This window comes from Buteo buteo, chromosome 15 (genome assembly GCF_964188355.1).
Source record: "Buteo buteo chromosome 15, bButBut1.hap1.1, whole genome shotgun sequence".
NCBI classification, from domain to species: Eukaryota; Metazoa; Chordata; class Aves; order Accipitriformes; family Accipitridae; genus Buteo; species Buteo buteo.
The window spans coordinates 21,303,170-21,320,971 of record NC_134185.1 but is presented as its reverse complement, the minus strand read 5'-3'; the positions used below and the strand labels follow the sequence as shown (position 1 = coordinate 21,320,971).

General features: G+C 41.7%; 1 protein-coding gene across 4 annotated transcripts; it reads left to right on the top strand.

Moving 5' to 3' along the window:
- The first annotated feature begins 207 nt into the window (after positions 1 to 207).
- Positions 208 to 17,432, top strand: SNX3 (sorting nexin 3). 4 transcript variants are annotated; one of them, XM_075046724.1, is made up of 5 exons: positions 208 to 520; positions 12,581 to 12,676; positions 13,059 to 13,183; positions 13,534 to 13,621; positions 16,751 to 17,432. In XM_075046724.1, the coding sequence occupies exons 1-5, from the start codon at positions 359 to 361 to the stop codon at positions 16,808 to 16,810; spliced, it is 531 nt and encodes a 176-aa protein (XP_074902825.1). In that variant the 5' UTR covers positions 208 to 358; the 3' UTR covers positions 16,811 to 17,432. The 4 variants fall into 4 exon arrangements, with proteins under 4 accessions (XP_074902825.1, XP_074902828.1, XP_074902826.1 ...); XM_075046727.1 differs by having other exon boundaries at positions 13,470 to 13,540; XM_075046725.1 differs by lacking the exon at positions 16,751 to 17,432 and adding an exon at positions 14,355 to 16,744.
- Positions 17,433 to 17,802: the final 370 nt, after the last annotated feature.

Sequence of the window (17,802 nt, the reverse complement as noted above, 5' to 3'; positions counted from 1 at the left end):
GCCCGCCGCGCCGCCCGCCTGTCGGGCGGGCCCCAGAAACCAGTTCTCGCCGCCACCGCCCCGCACCTCCCGCGCACGCCGGGACCTGTAGTTCGGAGGGCGGGCGGCCGCGCCGGCCCTAGCGAGGGGGGCGGCCGCTGAGGACTACAAAGCCCAGCCTGCCTTGCGCGCGGCGGCGGGCCCATCCGCTGGCGGCGGCGGCGGCGTGGGTGCGCGTTGCCGGGCAGTCAGCTGGCCGCGGGGCGATAAGAGGGCGGGCGGCGCGGGGCGGCGGCGCTCGGTGCTCGCTCCCTCGCTCACGTCCTGCCGCGCTCCGGGGGAGGAGGAGGGGGGAGGAAAGAAAGGCGCCCGCTCCGCCATGGCCGAGACGATCGCGGACACCCGGCGGTTGATCAGCAAGCCGCAGAACCTGAACGACGCCTACGGGCCGCCTAGCAACTTCCTGGAGATCGACGTGGGCAACCCGCAGACGGTGGGGGTGGGCCGCGGCCGCTTCACCACCTACGAGATCCGCGTCAAGGTGAGGGCACGGTCCGGTCCGGCACGGTGGGGGGGGGGGACGGGACGCTGGCGGCAGCCCCGGCCCCGGCCCCGCTGCGGCTCGCTGAGGGGCCGGCCCCGCCGCCTCCGCCCCGGCCCAGGCCGGGGTCGCCCAGCGGGCGGCTCCGCGGGCTATGTGCGCGCCCCGGCGCCTTGGGCAGCAAACGTGAGGGGAGAGAAGGCGAATGCGGGGCCTGTGTGTCGGTGTTGGGCTCCGGCCGGCTCTTATGTAAGCGGGAGGGGTGTCCCCGGGCCGGGGTGGCGGTGACGGGCTGCCGCCGCCGTGTCCTTCAGGGCCGGTTTCGCAGCTGATGCGGCGAGTACCGCTGGGGAGGGGATGGCAGAGCAGCGGTGGGCTTCGTCCTCGGCGTGAGAGCAGGCCCCGGCTTCTGCGAGCGACCGGAGCTGGTAACTCCGAGGGTCTGGTGGTAGCGAAGACAAGGTGTGTCGGCGTAGATAACCAAAGGACAAATGCTGTTTCAGCACTGCTGTGCACAGCTGTCATTAGACTGAAATATTGCTGTACTGCGCGCAATTGCTTGCCTGTTTCGGAGTAAATAGAAGAGGGCAAACTCTCAGCTCTCTGAGGTGTAGTAATAGGGGTGGATCTGCCCAGAGAAGGAGGTCAAGTTCAGGATTCCAGCAGCCTCAAAAACCCATAGAGAATGTGTAAATAAGTCTAGTGGGCACATGTGCTAGATCAACGCTAGCTGAAGTGATAAGGTGAGTGTATACGGGGGAGGGCTTTCTGTTTTCTTTTATACCTGAAATATAAATTGAGTGCCTAATAAATGGGGCTGTTTCTCACCGTGTGCTATCAAATACTTTTTCTTAGTAGCACTAGATGCCTTCCTAGCTGGAAGGGCCATGTTCACTGACTTGCCCCAAAGGCTAGTAGACTTAAGCTTGAAAAAAACTATGTGAAGTCATTACTATGTTTCCTGGTCTTTCTAGTTTCATAAACAGGGCCTGGAGGAGTGGACAGAAAAATGCAGTATCTACGGCATGGTCCTTGCCTGTGGCTGGCAGGGACTTGAGGCAGGGCACCCTTTTAGTCTACGCTGCCAGGCATAAGTTCAGCTGAGAAAGATAACCTTGTACAATTTTATCTTTTTTTTGTAGCTTGTGGTTGAGTCTACTACCTTGTATAGCTTTACTCTGTCACAGCTGATTGAACCTGGTCAGTTATTACAGGCAGTAATAGAGGGTGAAGAAGCCTCATTGACCCACTGCACACCTTCACTGCAATATGAGTTCTTTCACTGGACACCATGGAGTGCCCATGCCTTCATGGCGGGGAAGGCTTCAGCTGGGGGGCTGCTGCCTTGGTCACTAAAATTCTTCAGACAAGACTAAAACCCTGTGTGTATCTTCTGGTATTAAAGGTCCAAGTTCTCAGCTTAGTGTAACTTTACTTAAAAAAGCAAAATCAACTGAGATCTGAAGCTACTAGGGAGGATACTTCTTTAATTCTGATGCTCCTAAATTGTCATGTCCAGTAGCTATGCTCATGTTTCAGGATGTGTCCAACCAATTGTAGCCTGTGTTTGGCCTATCTGTGATGACAAACTAGAATTTGCTGACTTGTGTTGCATTACACTGCCCTTATCGGGACCCTAGCTGTCCACTTAGCAGAAAGATGTAACTCTACCTTGCTGGGAAGTATTTGTGCCTTAAGTTCCTGATGACTTTTCTTTCCATGAGACTGAGCATTTGGAATTGCTGGATCCAGGGAAGATGATACAAAAGGGACTTAGCTATGATATGGCCTTGGGAATGAGACCAAATTTGCTGGGATTAAAGAAATAATAATTTTTTAAAATCCCCAACTGAAGTTCTTCAGCGGAAAGGAAAGGAAAAAAGCAAGTTTTGAGACAGATTACTCTTGGCCCATGTGCTGTTTGGGGTAGAAAATTCTGGATTCCTGTTGTAATGAAGACCTAGAAGTGACTTGAACAAATGTACACAGTGATAATACTGTGACCTTCCTCTATACTTCCTCCTAGTCTGACTGTTATATAAACATTGTTTCCTCCACCCTCCTTACTGGCATCTCTGCATGCTTGTATGCAGGACTATCTCTTACAATACATGATCATTCCCTTTCCAGTTGTGCACCACTGTACACATAGTGCATCCATGCTGTATACATTCATAGCTATCATGAACTGTAAAACTGAGTTTTAGGTCTCCGTATGCTGGAAGGCTACAGAGCAGGTAATACAAGTCATGCAGAATTATGTTTGCTGTCTAAACTTGTATCAATTAACTGCTTCTCAGCAGAACACAGACCATGTTGCTAATATGCAAGTTACAGCATGGGAGAAGAGTTCGAACTTGAATTGCTGTAATATTGTATTTCTAAAAGGTAGAGTGTACTTGTACTATAAGCTGCTTGTTGGAGCGTGGCAGACAATAGCCACCAGCTTGCCTCTGTGGTTTGACAACTGCTTGTGGTCACAACGTAGCAGCTGACATTTGCAGTTTCCCCCAGCAGTGCAGCAGAACAAATGTGAGAAGATGGAGTGAGTTACCTGTATCATATCTGGAAAGCTATGTCTTCAACTAACACCTTAAAATGTTAAGTGGTGCAGAAATGGATGGCTTAACTGCTGCCAAGTTCTTGTAAAAGCTATTGATAGCCTCATGTTATGGCTGGAGATCATGCTAAGCCAGTAACATTGTCAGAGGACACTGAGATTCAAGTTTGCATTGATGCAGTTAGACTTGTACCATTGTCGTGGTGTTTATGAACTCGACCCAAGGGTAATTCTATCTTGATTGTTTTCTGTGAATCTCAAAGCTTAACTTTTTTGGAGAAGACTGAGCTCGCTAGCACTCGTGAACTGATGTCTGATAATTAATATCTTGCAAAAAGTACTTGTGTGAAATACTGCAGAGTTCCCCCGAAGGTTTTATTGGCAAGCTGTCTACTGATATTGCAGCTGAAGCATATCTGTTGGTTGGAAAACAATAAGTGGAACAACCTCATGCTTTAGTTCTTGTATTGCTGTACTCATGAACTTCTGGTGGAATTTGGAAAGCCTAATGGGGAACTCAAAAATTTTAGGTAGACTGCTCAGCAGTAGACTACTGGATAAGCAAGTCAATTGTATTTCAGTACTTATGAAAGTTTTTCATAGCGTGTGTCTCTGCAGGCTAGTAGGATGGCTGTGCATTGTAGTAAACATATGGTACTTTCACAAGCAGTTAAGCTCTTTAAGAGTGCTGCGGGTAGAACCTGTACAGCACTTCCAGTGGGGCAGCTTACCTCACAGGTAGTCAGTTGGCCAAAGTATTGACTTTCTGAGCCTCAACTTGCATTAAGTAACATTCTGTTCCTGGCAAACTGGACAGGGTGATGGCAGAAAGCTTTCTACTGTAGTAACCTGTATAAGGCACACAGTGTAGCAGTATGCCACTGCAGTGCAGCTTGGCAATGAAAGTTAAAGATCTTGTTCACTAATGGTAAATGACAGAAAATGCCATCCTGCAGTGCTAAAATGGCAAATTTGGGTGGGTTATGTTCTTGACAGGGTAGTTGAGAATTTGCTTTCCAACAGCAGCATTAGGCAGTCAGTTTGTACCATTCTAAGGTATCCTTTGTGTGAAAGCTTAGGGTGAGCTAAAAAGAGAACCAAGTGCTTTTTCTAGTGAAATAAAACTTGATAAAATAGTCATCTACAGGTATCTAGATGATCACAGTAAGGTGACTGTGCAGTGGCTAAAACTAACATAATCAACTAGACTGCCTGTTAAAGTAATACAAACTACTTCATTGCCTTTACCACTTGAGGTAAAGTGTGAACCAACAGTTAAATTCTCAGTATAAATACCCTTGCATGCTATATGCTGTTTCTCATGAGTCTTTATTAGCTGTTCACTCAGGAACCACCAACAGAGGGGTGGTGGTTGTTCCCTCCTACTTGTAACACCTTTTCAGGGTGGGCTTGTGCATGTCAATACTCTTCAACAAGGGCATGTGAAATACCTGTTACTATTTATGAGCTGTAAGCCAGTCTTCTCTCTAAATTCCAGGAAACAAAGGTAGAACAAACATTATCCTATAGCATGTCTGCAGTCCTCAATCCAGTTCCAGGTATCATTTGACTTCCACTGTAGTCAAAACAAATAGTTTTCCTGGTAAGTGGATCAACGGGAACATCTTTGCTCAGATTCTGTGCAATAGCTTCAGTTGCTAAATCTTTTAAGGAGGCAAGACTTAAGCTTTACAAGCAAACTCTGATCCTAACAACTGGTGACACACTTCAGAGCTGTACACCCACTATAAAAGCAGTGCCATGGGAGATAAGCACATTGGTTAAATACTGTCAACAAAGCATACGGATATCCAGGAACTTGCTATGTTTGGGAAAATAGCCCTTTATTAACACAGTTTCATCTGTTATTTTTTCTGTAAAAGTGACTTCTGTGCTGCCCATTTTAGTTGGGTTTGTCACCTAGACTAAAAGGTTAAATTATCTGTTTATGGTTAGTGAGAACTTGCAGAGAAGTTATTTTTAATACTCAATAATATTAATATTCAAACTGACAGAACTAAAATAAAATACCTGTTACAGGAGCTACTAGTCCAAGTAGTTAAAGAATTCTTTTTAGTCAAATCAAATTTAAACAAAAAACCTTTGTCATCTTAATTATGTTCTTTAATGTTAAATGGCCTGTTGCCTCTAATCAGCATCACTAAACTCGGCACTAAGGCACACCTTAGCTTCTCGAGGTTCCATGGCTCAGTGGCTTGTCTTGAGGTGTAGAAAGGTAACACCTTGCTGCTGTGCTTCCAGATGGTGTGAAATGCATCACTTGGGTGGTGCCAGTGCTCTTCAAGGCAGCAGTCACCTTTCCTGTGTCTTCTGCACAAAGACTTCTGTAGACCTTCAGAGGTACTTGACTACATATGCCCAGTGTGGGGAAGGAAATGAACACACAGGCTGTAAAGTGCCTGCAGTGTTAAGAATAGTATTGGTCTCAAAGGATTGGGGAAGTATATCAAAGTACTGCTAAACTTGAGCTGCTTTTGAAAGTCTGTTCTTGTCTTAACCCTTTTTTTTCAAGACGTAGCTTGGATACAGTATTTGCATTTCAGCATATTTATAGTAGTCTAACTTGTATGACTGATTTGAGTCTGACTTCTGTGATCAAATCAAGTCAGAGTAAGATGGTAAATGAACTGAAAGTATAACTTGCTCAGAAAGCACTTGTCTTATGCCATGGTGTTGCAAAGTGGCACACTTGATCTGGTGAATGTGTCTTTGAAATGTTCTGTCCTTGAACGGAACCAAATTTCCTGTCCTTCATGTGTTTGGCACGGTTTGAAGTTGCAGACTCTTCTCCCACCATGAGAAGAATCAAATCTGCTGCTACACATAGTTGACATCAGCATTGTTCAGTTTTGTAGTCAGTGAAGCTTGTGGTGGAGTAATGACTAAACACTGACTCAGTGTGGATGTGTTTAGGGATGCATAATCAGCACTAATTCTCTATTTCTCTACTACTGCAAATCTTGCATCACACTGCAAGTCTACTCTAACTCTAGTTAATTACTCTTTTAATACCCTATTCTAGACACTGCTACCAGTTAGATATTTTTAGACTCCTCAAAGAATAAAAATGCACTGTTTCAGGCGACTTTGTTTTTCTGCTCTACAGCCAGGTACTGCATCTTTACAAACATTAATTGTTCCATTGAGCAGTAATTCAGAAAAGCATATCTGGAAGGCTAAGAACTTCCCAGGACACAGACTAGGGAGACAGAGAAGTGGAATGGCTTGGATGAAAAACTTCTGAAGCAAGGAGAATGGATTTACAAGTCTACTGCATGTATTAGCTCTGAGCAGCTGATTTTTTTGTAGAGGTTTTTGATTAAACTAAGTTCAAGAGCCTAGTCCAAAGGTACTGAACTAGTTTATTGTTGATGTCTGTTACTGTGTAAATAAAATAACCAAGTCTCTGAATAGTGCTTCTTATTAGTATACTAGTTTAACTGGTGACTTGGAATCTTTATTTCTGTGCATACAATGTGGGCCTTGATTGTCATGTATTAAGAGTGCACTCTAGTACAGTGCTGAACAGACCAAATCAAATGGGACAATGACTAATCTTTGTAGGACAGATGGCTGTGATCCAGGTAGGCATGTGATGCCAGAGTACTTTGATACATCTTTATTTTCAGATGACTTGCCAAGAAAGTGTCAACTTGAACTTTAGAGCAGTCAGGTCTCTATTGTTTTTATCTGGGGGAATAAATAATGCAGTGTAGGTTTATGAGCTTCTAACTGTAGGGGAATTATTTTCTTTAAAGTTTTTTCACTTGGTAATGCAATGCCAGTTGTACTACTGCAGGCTGTTTTAGCAAGTACATAATGCAAATGCCCTATGAAGCTCTAGCACTGAGTGTAGGGTCTAAAGTTGCTGTTGCTGCTGTGACTTTTTTGATGTGAGAAGGATTGAGTAGCCCTAATGTTCTGATCAAGGTATAAAACCAAATATTTTACCGACTGAAGACAGGTCTGTGAATGTATTCCTTCTGTGGCTGTTTCTTGAGGATCCAGCTCAAAACTGCTGTCATGGGAGGATCTTCTGGGGCACATGACAGTATAGGTTGTTTTGGCCACAAAGCTGATCTTGAAAGCGTAACCATAAGCTGGTGTATAGCAGCTTTACTCTAAAATCCAGGGGAAAAAAATGAAGCTGTATCTTAAGTGGTTTAAAGCCACCTCTATACCTGGAAATAAAGCTTCAGAGACTATTTCTATGGTCCTAAGCTGCAGCACCCCCAAAGTGTTAAGATATGCTACAAATTAATGAAGAGGAGCTATCAGCCTTTCTGTAGCTGTTAGGTGCCTACTCAATGTGAATGTTACTGCTCCAATAAAACTCGAAATACAAAGAGAATATTTTGCTTAGTATGCCTACTTCTATACTAGTTACTTATTGCTTGTTTCTTGCATGTTTGAAGTGTAGGGATACTGGACAGTCTCTAGTTCACAAAGCACATTAAAACTTTTGTTCCTGGTAAAAACTGTCAATTGCAGCAATCCACTGCAATTTTGTTGGCCCCATTTGACCATAGCTAGTAGATGTTACCTAATGATGCTAAAGCATCAACTTAATGTGATCCCTCTTCAGTCATTCTCAATGAGCAATGAATGGTAACGTTACAGCGGGCCAAACCAGAGCATATGGCAGTTATACCTTGCAATTGTGTAAAAATAGCAGTCCCTTCTCTTTTAAAAGGAATATTTGGTATTTCAAAGGAGGCTTTGGCTTGCTAAGCCTGAAATAATTATCCAGAAATAATTACTAATTCTGCCTGGGTGTTATAAAAGTCTTTGCCTGTGTGTGTCCTTAAAGCAGGCTCCTGTTTTTACCTATGGCTTCTGAGCGTGGAACCTGAAGAATAAAGAATCAGTAAACAATCTGTTTTTCTAGACTTACCCTGCTTTGAGCCTTTTGACCATGGCACACCATAATTCAGCTGTTCATGATGTTGGTGAACTTGATCAGGTGACAATAGATGCTGCTTGGCAAAAACCCAGACACCCCTATGCTAATTTTCATAGAGCAACTCTGAGCTCAAGGCATTGGACTTGGCAAAGGTTAATTCTTGTCTGAAGACTGGTAGTCTTTGTTATTGTGTTGCTACTAGGATTTCACTGCCTTAGTCTTTAAGATGGAAAACATCCTAGTTCCATGTCTCAGTATTGTGGAGTGAGAAGCTCTATAGTTATTGGTATAGCTTAAGTCAGCATTGTTTAAAACTTGGGTGTATACATACAGTCAGATTTTTCAGTGTTCTATTAACTTCAGATTTTTTGCATGTAGTAGACCTGGACATCAAGTGGATAAAAGGGGAGGTTGAACTCTGCTGTGATCAAAAGGACTGAAACCTAGAAAAATAACAACCCCTTATCTGACCTTTTGCAGTGGGGAAAGATATTTTCCTTCAGTAAAGTACACAGCAAAAATCTAAACTCCTAGCAACTGAAGTTTAGAGCACATTTGCCTTCTTTCTTGCTTTTTATAATTGTAGGAAATGGGGAGGTAGCTGCTTATGTCAAGTTGGGACAGAAACAAACCACTGGCAAGGTTTTTGTAATAACAGTGGACTGCTGGAGCCAGTTTCTTCTACTAAAGGACAACAGGCTCTTGCGTTAAGAAAACTGTAATACTTTTTTATCCACCCTGAATGCTACTTAATGTAATACCCCAGAGCTCCCACTGGCTGACTGTAAATGTAGCCAAAGGGTGTAGTCTGTTGACAAAGATTACAGCTTGTATGAAGAGATAGTAAGAAGCTTGAATTTAGCTTTTGAGAGTCAAGGCCACAAACTTCTATCAAAAGTGTGCTGAGTGCTTTCTTTCACTCTATTTTAATGGAAATAGAGTTGTATCAAGGCTACCATAACCTACTTGAAAAGACAACATCAAAGTAGGTGCTATGGCAACAGTGAAGCTTTATTCTCAGTCTATTAGGAGTGGGAGACATGGGCAATGCAGTGCTGCTGCTGAGTTACATTGGCAGATGAGGAAATGAATCCAATTTACCTCAAACTATCCTGGACAACTACAGCTGTGGAGTTTCGGCAGTTGTGGGGGTGGACTGGGCTGCAGTGACATTTGGAGTCAATCTTGTGGTGTGTCAGCATGCTCTTTGAAGGAACCCAAATGCTATTTGCATTTAATTTGTGTGGGAACAAATTTGTAGGAGCAAGTGTGGCTATTTGCAGGGCTTTTTCCACTCACTGGATAAATTAATCTAGTCTAGGTAACAGAACACTTGAAATTACTTAGAATTGTAAACTAATGTATTTTAAATAAAGTACTCTAATTTTCCTCCTGTTTTTAAGGTAACTTGTATGCCATAATGGCTGCATTGGAGACCTGTGTATCTGAAGCTGAATGGACAGTATTGACTAGTACTTGGACTACTTGCATTCTGTCTGTGAAAGTCTCCTCGCTTGTATACATAAACAATTTCTGGACTTCTAACTGGGCATAGCTTGGGGATTGACTGTAGTAACAGCTAGAAGACTGTTACCTGGTTATCCAAGCTACTGTCTTTAGGACTGTCATTTACTTCTGAGATGAATTGGGAACCTTCTGAGCTTGGACTTGGAGTTTGAATATGTTATAAAAACATAAATGTAGCTGAAGAAACATGCTTACTGTGAATACAGGTTTTGCCCTGAAATCTATTAGCAGGCAACCACTGCTTCCCATTACCAGTTTGTTGAACTCTAGCCAAATGACTGTAGAAACTTGTTTGGCATCAGAGTGGAGAAATGCAGAAGTGACTTAAGGGTCTGGGTTTGTCATCTGCTGTTTAACTATGTAATTTAACTTGGCACCAGTTCTAACAATGTTTATTCTAGTGTACTGGCTTGGCCATTAACTCACCCAGCAGAATACAGACTGTTAGTTTGGCAGTAGTCAGAGAACGCCTAGTGCGTATCTACATAAAGTCTGATACGGAAGGAGTGCTAGACAGAATCTTGTCTTGTCTTACTGTCTTTCTATGCTTAGGATTTTGGGCTATGTGGCGCTTCTGCAGAGCTGGTTTATTGGTCCTTCTGGAATAAAGCTTTATCTGCAATTCTGACTAGTAACTTATGGTTGTCTAATGTCTTAGGTAATGCATAATCCTTTCAGGTTGAGGGCTTGCATTCAAACTGCTAAGAGGCATGATTTTGGACTAGGAAGTTGTTGAAAATGTTTTGGTAAAAATGAGACTAATTATTACACTGTAGAAAAAACAAATTGCTGCAGTAATTATGCTGAATTTATCAGAGGAATGAGCTATGCTCCAGGGGCTGTGCCAAACTGGGTCATGAGTTTCATGACAGTAGACTTTGCAGCTCAGCAGGCCAGAAAGCCAACAGTGTAATGCTGAATGAGCATGGGGAGAAATGTTTGTAAAAATGAAACTAGCCTGACTTCAAGTTTTGTGCCTTACTCTTATCTCTGTTCTAGTAGGCAAACAAAGCATGAACAGTGTTCAGAATAGCTACTGGCACCTCAGTGACTAAACAAGGATAACTCTCAACTAAAACTGTGAAGCTGATAACTTTTTTAATATCCCGTATAGTCTTAAAGTGACACTTCAGTAGAAATTGAAAGTTTCTGTTGACACCCTAGGGTTGTCCTTCTACCAAATTCTTGCCCAGTAATAGCCTGTGCTTCAGCAGCTGTTTGGCTTGCTTAATTAAAACTGTCTACCCATGGTAAACAGAGGCAGTAGGACATGCTGAAACCCTTCCTACTGAAGGAAAAAATTGTCTGCTCAAATGGGGTAATAATCCATAATGAGAAAGGCACATGCAGTAACTTCAGATGTGAATATATCCTGAGTTAAAAATAGGGACCTAAGATGTGAATTGGTTAAGCTGTATAAAAGAGTACTCTCAAATTGCTTTTTTAAAATAGATCCTTTTTAACAGCTGCATATCTGAAGAACGCTGCTTTATCAGTACTAATTTCTAGAAGGTGAATTGCTGCAGTTTCTGGGTTTTAAGTAACACAAGGTTTAGAAGTTGATCTCAACAGATAGTTCTAATTCATATCCAGACCAAATGACAGGGGACACACATGTTCCTTTAGTGTGTAGTTGTCAAGTTGTGACTTGTAAGCCACTTAATTTAATGGGAGCCTTCTAACATACTCTTCAGTTTAAATGTTTCCTGTGCTTATGCTCAAAATGGAAGAAGATTTTGGAACCTAGAGGGAAAACGAGTACTCTTAACAGTTCTTTTCACCAACTTGCTAGCTGGGCTAGCATGTCAAAAGTTCAAAAGGGATTGTAGAAGGTAAAATGAACTCAATTGGCACTTCTACCTGACGTTATACCTGTAAGCCTGATATGTTGGTTAGAGATTAACTTTATAGACTTCACACCCAGAAGCATGAAAAGAGTTCCTGAAGACCTGGGGACTCATTGTTTTTTAGCTGCTTTTATTCAATTCTAATCCCTCTTGTAAGTAACTCGAGAGCAGAATGGAATATTTTCTGTAGGTGAGAGCCTATATGTTAAATATTGTAAAGGGCTTTCTACCCAAGACACTGACAAAGGGTTGATATTGTAATGTGGAAGGCTGAACTTGTTTAAAAAGCCAGTAGCTGAAATCAGAGAAAAATAATCCAGTACTTCTGGGAATCTCCTTCATGTACTCTGGGGGACCTAGCTTTATTCACTCTTGAGTAGAGTATTCTTGTCCTCAAGACAAGAGTGTTTATAAAGCCTGACTTCTGACATAATAAAATTGCACTTAAGACTATTATTAGTCACTAGTACAATCAACAATGTTTTACCTGGGAAGGAGAGCTTGATTACTTTTAAACATTTAGCAATAAGAGATTTCATAAGAAAATACCGTTCTGTACCTTATCATTTGTAAATCATGGACTAAATAGCATAATGTGAAAGTACACAACTAACTTCTCTAGTACTTTTAAACTGTGGCAGCTAAAAAAATTGTTATTGTCTGGAGGTAATACAATGGCCCATAGTCATAGGCCTGCCTAGTACAGGAGGGTTTTGAGCAGCCAAAAGTATCACTCAATGATAGCTTAAGCATACATCCTACAAATTATACTGTACAGAGATACCCACTCAAACTGCGACCAGAAGCTCAGTGAGATGGCTTACAACTTAAAATAAAACAACAAAAAAATAAAAGGCACTAGCCAAGAATGACTGCTGTGCTTCTGCACCTGAGACAGTAAAAATAGCAGGTGCTTGTGCAACCTTAGGAACATCTCAAGTGGCCAGCAAATCTGCTAGGTGATATGGTGGCAAAATACCAGTGATTAGGATGCCATATAAATGAGGCCCACAGTTAAGCGGCTTGAGGCACAGCTTACTCATGTAGCTTACAGAACTTTATCTGTATTTCTGTATCTTGAGTGTTTCTCAATACTGTTGTTGCTTAAGTGGAACTAATTTGTAGCTTAACAGCTTGTTTCTTGCTTCTGCTTATTAAAACTTCTATTTTATCTAATCAATAGCTTATGGTCTTGTTTTCAGACAAATCTACCTATCTTCAAATTGAAAGAATCTACAGTCAGAAGAAGATACAGTGACTTTGAATGGCTAAGGAATGAACTAGAAAGAGAAAGCAAGGTGGGTAAAGTGGAAGGTAAATACAAGTCTTCGCAGACATACAAAGAGTACTGATGCTGAAATGTTATCATTGTTATAAAGCGTATATATCATATAGAGCAGATGCTGTGGTTGAAAATGTCTAGAACTAAAAGATTGTCAGTCTTTAAGCAAACCTCTGTTATACAATGCTAGAGGCTGTTTCATGGTTTTGAGTTAATTTGGAGTTAGACTACTTGAATTTACCTTACCTCCATGGGCAGATACTGTTCTTCTCTGGTCACGTTTTATTGCTTCACTAGGGATGTGATTCAGTTGGGTCCTCTAGGAGGAAGAGGTGGCATAGGAGGTGTATAAACTTGCTTACAGGCTGTACTTATGGACACTTTTCTAAATCTTTCAGGTTGTGGTTCCACCTCTTCCAGGAAAAGCTCTTCTCCGTCAGCTCCCTTTCCGAGGAGATGATGGCATATTTGATGATTCCTTTATAGAGGAAAGGAAGCAGGCTCTCGAACAATTCATAAACAAGTAAGTGTTTGATCTAGTTATCGGGAGACAAACCCAGAATTCAGCTCCAGAAAATTTAATTAAAGCTGCTAATCCTCTAACTATGGTAGCTGCACTAAGTTCAGAGTAATAACTTCCACATAATCTTGCAGTAGGACATACTAACATTGCTCATCCAGTGTTTAGTTTAGATGTCTTAGTGTTTACCTAAACAGCTGAAATGAATGTTAGTGTTGTTGTTAATTTATGCAAATTACTACTAAAATTATAGCATTCAAAATAGTTCTACTTTTTCATTTCTGAAAAGGTGTCCTCCACTGGGTGAACAATGGAGCTTACAATGGGCTTACAGCAGTTTACTTTGATTGCAGATGTGAGGTATTATCAGCTTGTGTAATGATGCATATTTTCTCTAATCATCATGAGAATCTTTATGAAGATGTAAAAACACTACCTGAGGTATGCACCTACATAGTTTGCAATAGATGCTTGGGGTTTTGTCACTGCCTTTCAAAGGGTGAGCAGAAATTATAGTAACAAAGTCTTATGATTCTTTTTCTACCATCTGACACTACTAACTACTCTCCATGTATTGACCTGAAGAGCTACTTTAATCTCTTTAACAATGTGGATCCAAACAGTGGGTAGGAAGGAACAGTGTCAGTTAATCAGCTCTTCTGGTCTCTAGCGCCAGCACTGTTCAGACCAACTGGATTTGGGACTGCTCCCTTTAAAAGTTCAAGCTTGTCAGTTCCACTAGCATTCTAATCTTGTTCAATAGTAATGCTGTTTAATAGGGACACAGGATGTCTGAGTTAAGCCAGAACTTATAACAATCTGCTTGTCATTGTTAGTTAGTTCAGGCATGTATCTTTGGAGTTGCAAGTGACTAGTTTACTAAAATTGTCTGTCTGTGCAAGTAAGTGTGTATGAAATCTTTTAAGTTTTTCTTAACATAGTTGCTTGTTAGCTCAAGTTAGAGGTATTGATAATGGTTCTGAGCAGGTAAAATACTTCAGACTGCTCTTTCCTCTGTTCAAAGACAAGTGGAATCAATTTCCAAGGCATCTAGTTCTGCATTTACACTACATGATGGCAGATATGCTTATAGTAAGATGGAATGGGGTGGGGTGGGGGTTTAAGGCTGTACAATCAAGGTCATGACTGTAAAGTACAACTTTTATCCACACAGGCTTGGGACTCTAAATGCTGAAGTGCACTTACTGAAAGTTTTGTATGCTGAGTCTAGCAATATGTGGGGGAAGAGGGCTGTTTATGTTCTGAAGCAGCTGATAGTACAACAGTCATCTTAACTGGAATCTCTGAAAAAAAGTATAGCTGACAAAGGGAGTGGCCAGTTTACTGGTATCACTTGTTTAGTCCTACAGCAAGTAACAGGTTGATCTTGTGGAAGTGTAAAACTTCTTGGTCAGTTTTTCGTCCTTTGAAACATAAAAGCAGACTGTTAATGAAGATATTGATGTAGTGGCAGACTTGAGTACAGCTGGAACAAGGGTCTTCAGGCACAACTCCTAGCTATTCAACCTCATCAATTTATTCTAATGGCATGACCAAGTCATCAAGCAAATATTACTAATTAAAGTTTTGTACTATGTAGAAGCTTTAAGACTTCTTCTACCAAGTACTCTGAGTACTAGTGAACTTAGACCTGAAGATAATACATTCATGTTGCTGCATTCTCAAAGCTAGTCTTTACCTCTAGAACTAGAGAGGAGTCCCTCAGATAACTGATACCACTATATCCAAAAAAGATCTTGGTGCACCAATGTCAGTTCTTGATACCCAGGAGTGTTAAGATAGATGTTGTTGAGAAGCTTTATCCCTCTAGATCTAAAATCTAAGAGGGACTAAATCACAGCAGTGCAGCTTACTTGAGTCAGCTCTCTTGAGCCAGCTTGCTGGCACTACCATCAATACTACATAGAATGACATTCACAGGGGTGGCTATCTTGCAACATTCTTGTCTGCCTGAACTGGACTGTGGGATACATGATAATTCTTGAAGTAGCAGCTGCTATGTGTAAAGGTCACCTTAGTGAAGAATTCTAAGGAAAAGCCAATGCAGAGTGAGGTATTCATGTGAAACCAAGAGCTGAATCTGAGAGATCAGATCTAGTCTTGCAATTCAGCCACCAAATTGCAAGCCTTCGTGAAAGGGAGAAGAAATATGCTGCTGCCTCATCATCTTCTCCTGTATATCTTTCTCTTGAAGTTCAAGGCCAGCAACTTCAGTCTGATGGGGGTAAGAAACTCAAACTAAGAAACTCCAACTAGTTATTCCAGACTTTCTTCTTTCTGAACTAGTGTTTTGGACTGCTGCCCATTTACTAAAACCTGGCAAGATTGATAGGTTTTATGACTGCACTTGAAATAATTTATCAAAGCTGAATAGGGAAGCTCAGCTTCCTCACTAAAGGACACCTTCAGTGACAAGTAAGTAGTGACAAGTGAATCTGTCCTGTGGTGAAAAAAGCACTAATAGATACATTTGGAGAAGATGCACAAAAGTGCTTGGAAGTACTGATGCTGAGCCACTGGAGTTAACTATGTATTACACCTATTCTACTAGGTAATGTCCATTTAGAGTAGAAATGTCTGACAGATATGGAGGCCATAAGGCTGACACAGGCTGTCCTAGGGAGGATGGGGGGCTTTCTGTCATAGAGGAAGCAGCCTGTCTTGGTGGACCAAACTGGATGTAACTTTTTTCAAAGCAAACCACTTTAGGTTTTCATGTGCATAAGTGATCAACTTCCAGGGATTCTGATGCTCTTGTATTTTTACCTACACAAAAGGCTGCATGGTATTTTAAGGGTTTAAATGCATTACCCTGTTGTTTTCTTCCAAGCTTGGGAGTGTCTTCTAATACAGTTTCAGTTCCTTTACTGTTAAAAGGCTGATGGCTCAGTCTATATGTGGAACAAAACTAAATCTACAGTAGAGATGCTGGTCTAGTCTAGAGCAGACAAGCTCTGTCTCTTATGTTTCATATCTCAAGACATCTGCAATTAACAGAATGGTCAGTACCCTCTGGCTGGGCAGCAGTGCTGCTTATAGTGCTAGGAATAGTGACCATGGTAAGTCACTGCTCTCAACAGTGTCAGAGCCTTCAGAAGACCTTCACACCCCCTGGTGGAGTAAGCCTTTAACTCTGCCTGGGCTAACTGCTATGGAATTAGGTGGAGAACTGAGGGGTTAAGCAGCCTTTAGAAAGGTGTCCTGTGTCAAAGGCATCAAGACCTGTAAAAAGCTGCTTGGCTTGCTTAACTCTACATTTCCTAATGCTAGGATGGGCACTTTGATAGTCCCCTCAACTGCAGGTGACAGATGACAATGTAACATGCTTCCAGATGATCAGAGGTAGCTCAGGGTTCCTATGGACTAACTTCATCTGGGGGAGAATGACAAGTCTTGCTGCCAGACATCATTCTAGTTGCCAACAGTGAACTGGAAGTGGGTCTATGCCTAAGTGCACAACCATGGGTTATTGGTATAAAACTTTGCTCTGCTGACTAGCTGCAAGTAGACTTGATTTGTTAGTACTAATGCTTGTTTTTTCCTCTCTAGGGTTGCAGGCCACCCACTGGCACAGAACGAGCGCTGTCTTCACATGTTCTTACAAGATGAAGTAATAGACAAAAACTACACACCATCCAAAATAAGACATACTTGAGTTCTGAAAACATCTTCTCAAACATTAGTGGTTCTTATGCTTGGTTTTAAGAGGTTGTAGTTTGTCTTAGCATGCTGAGGATAAACAGGCACAAAGTTTCCACTAACATCAGTACACTGCTTGGTCTTTGCATATGCTTTATACCATAAAAGAACTCACTTGTCTTCTAGCTAAATCCCTCTCAATCTTTGATTTAAGAGTATTATACTATGAGACCATCCACCCCTGGCAATGTCTCACAAACCTTTCCACTCTTATTTGCAATGACTTAACAATGTTTACTGACTTGGCCTTACTTGAACTTGCACAGTTGTAGTGTCACGTGTTCACTTGTATTTGACTAAACTGCTATGCTGTTTCTGAGGTAGTCATCTGTCTGAACTTCTGTAGAAAGACTGCTTTATTTCTGATACCCTGTGTGAGAAACACTTATGCAATTGTCTTCAAGCTTGTAAAACACTTTATACTGAAGTAATGAGGGAATTATCTTTATATTCTGTAAGAGGAAAAAATCAAATTTATATACTAAAGTAACTTGTCTAAAGTTTTGAAATAAAAGTGAAAATGCACTTCAAATGTTTTGTCACTCTTGACCTTGAGTGTGGGATATCTTGTGCTTTCTGAGAAACAGGGACTTGACTATAAGTGAGCTGGTGTTTCAGCCTTGCTGTGATGCTCTTCTGCAATGTAGTCTTGTGTTACTATCAGCCAGCACTAAATACCCTTAGATGCTGGCAGTCACTGCTTAAGTGTTAAAGAACATACAAAGGTATTGAAGGCTATTCCTGTGTTGTGGAGCCAAGGCTGGAACCCTATTCATGGTAGGCAGTCAACAGATCTGTGGCTTCAATAAGTTTGGAAAAAGAGTACCTTTCTACTTGGCATGACAAGCATCAATCTAGCTTCAACTAGCAAGTGAAAATTATACCATCCTACAGAGAAAGGA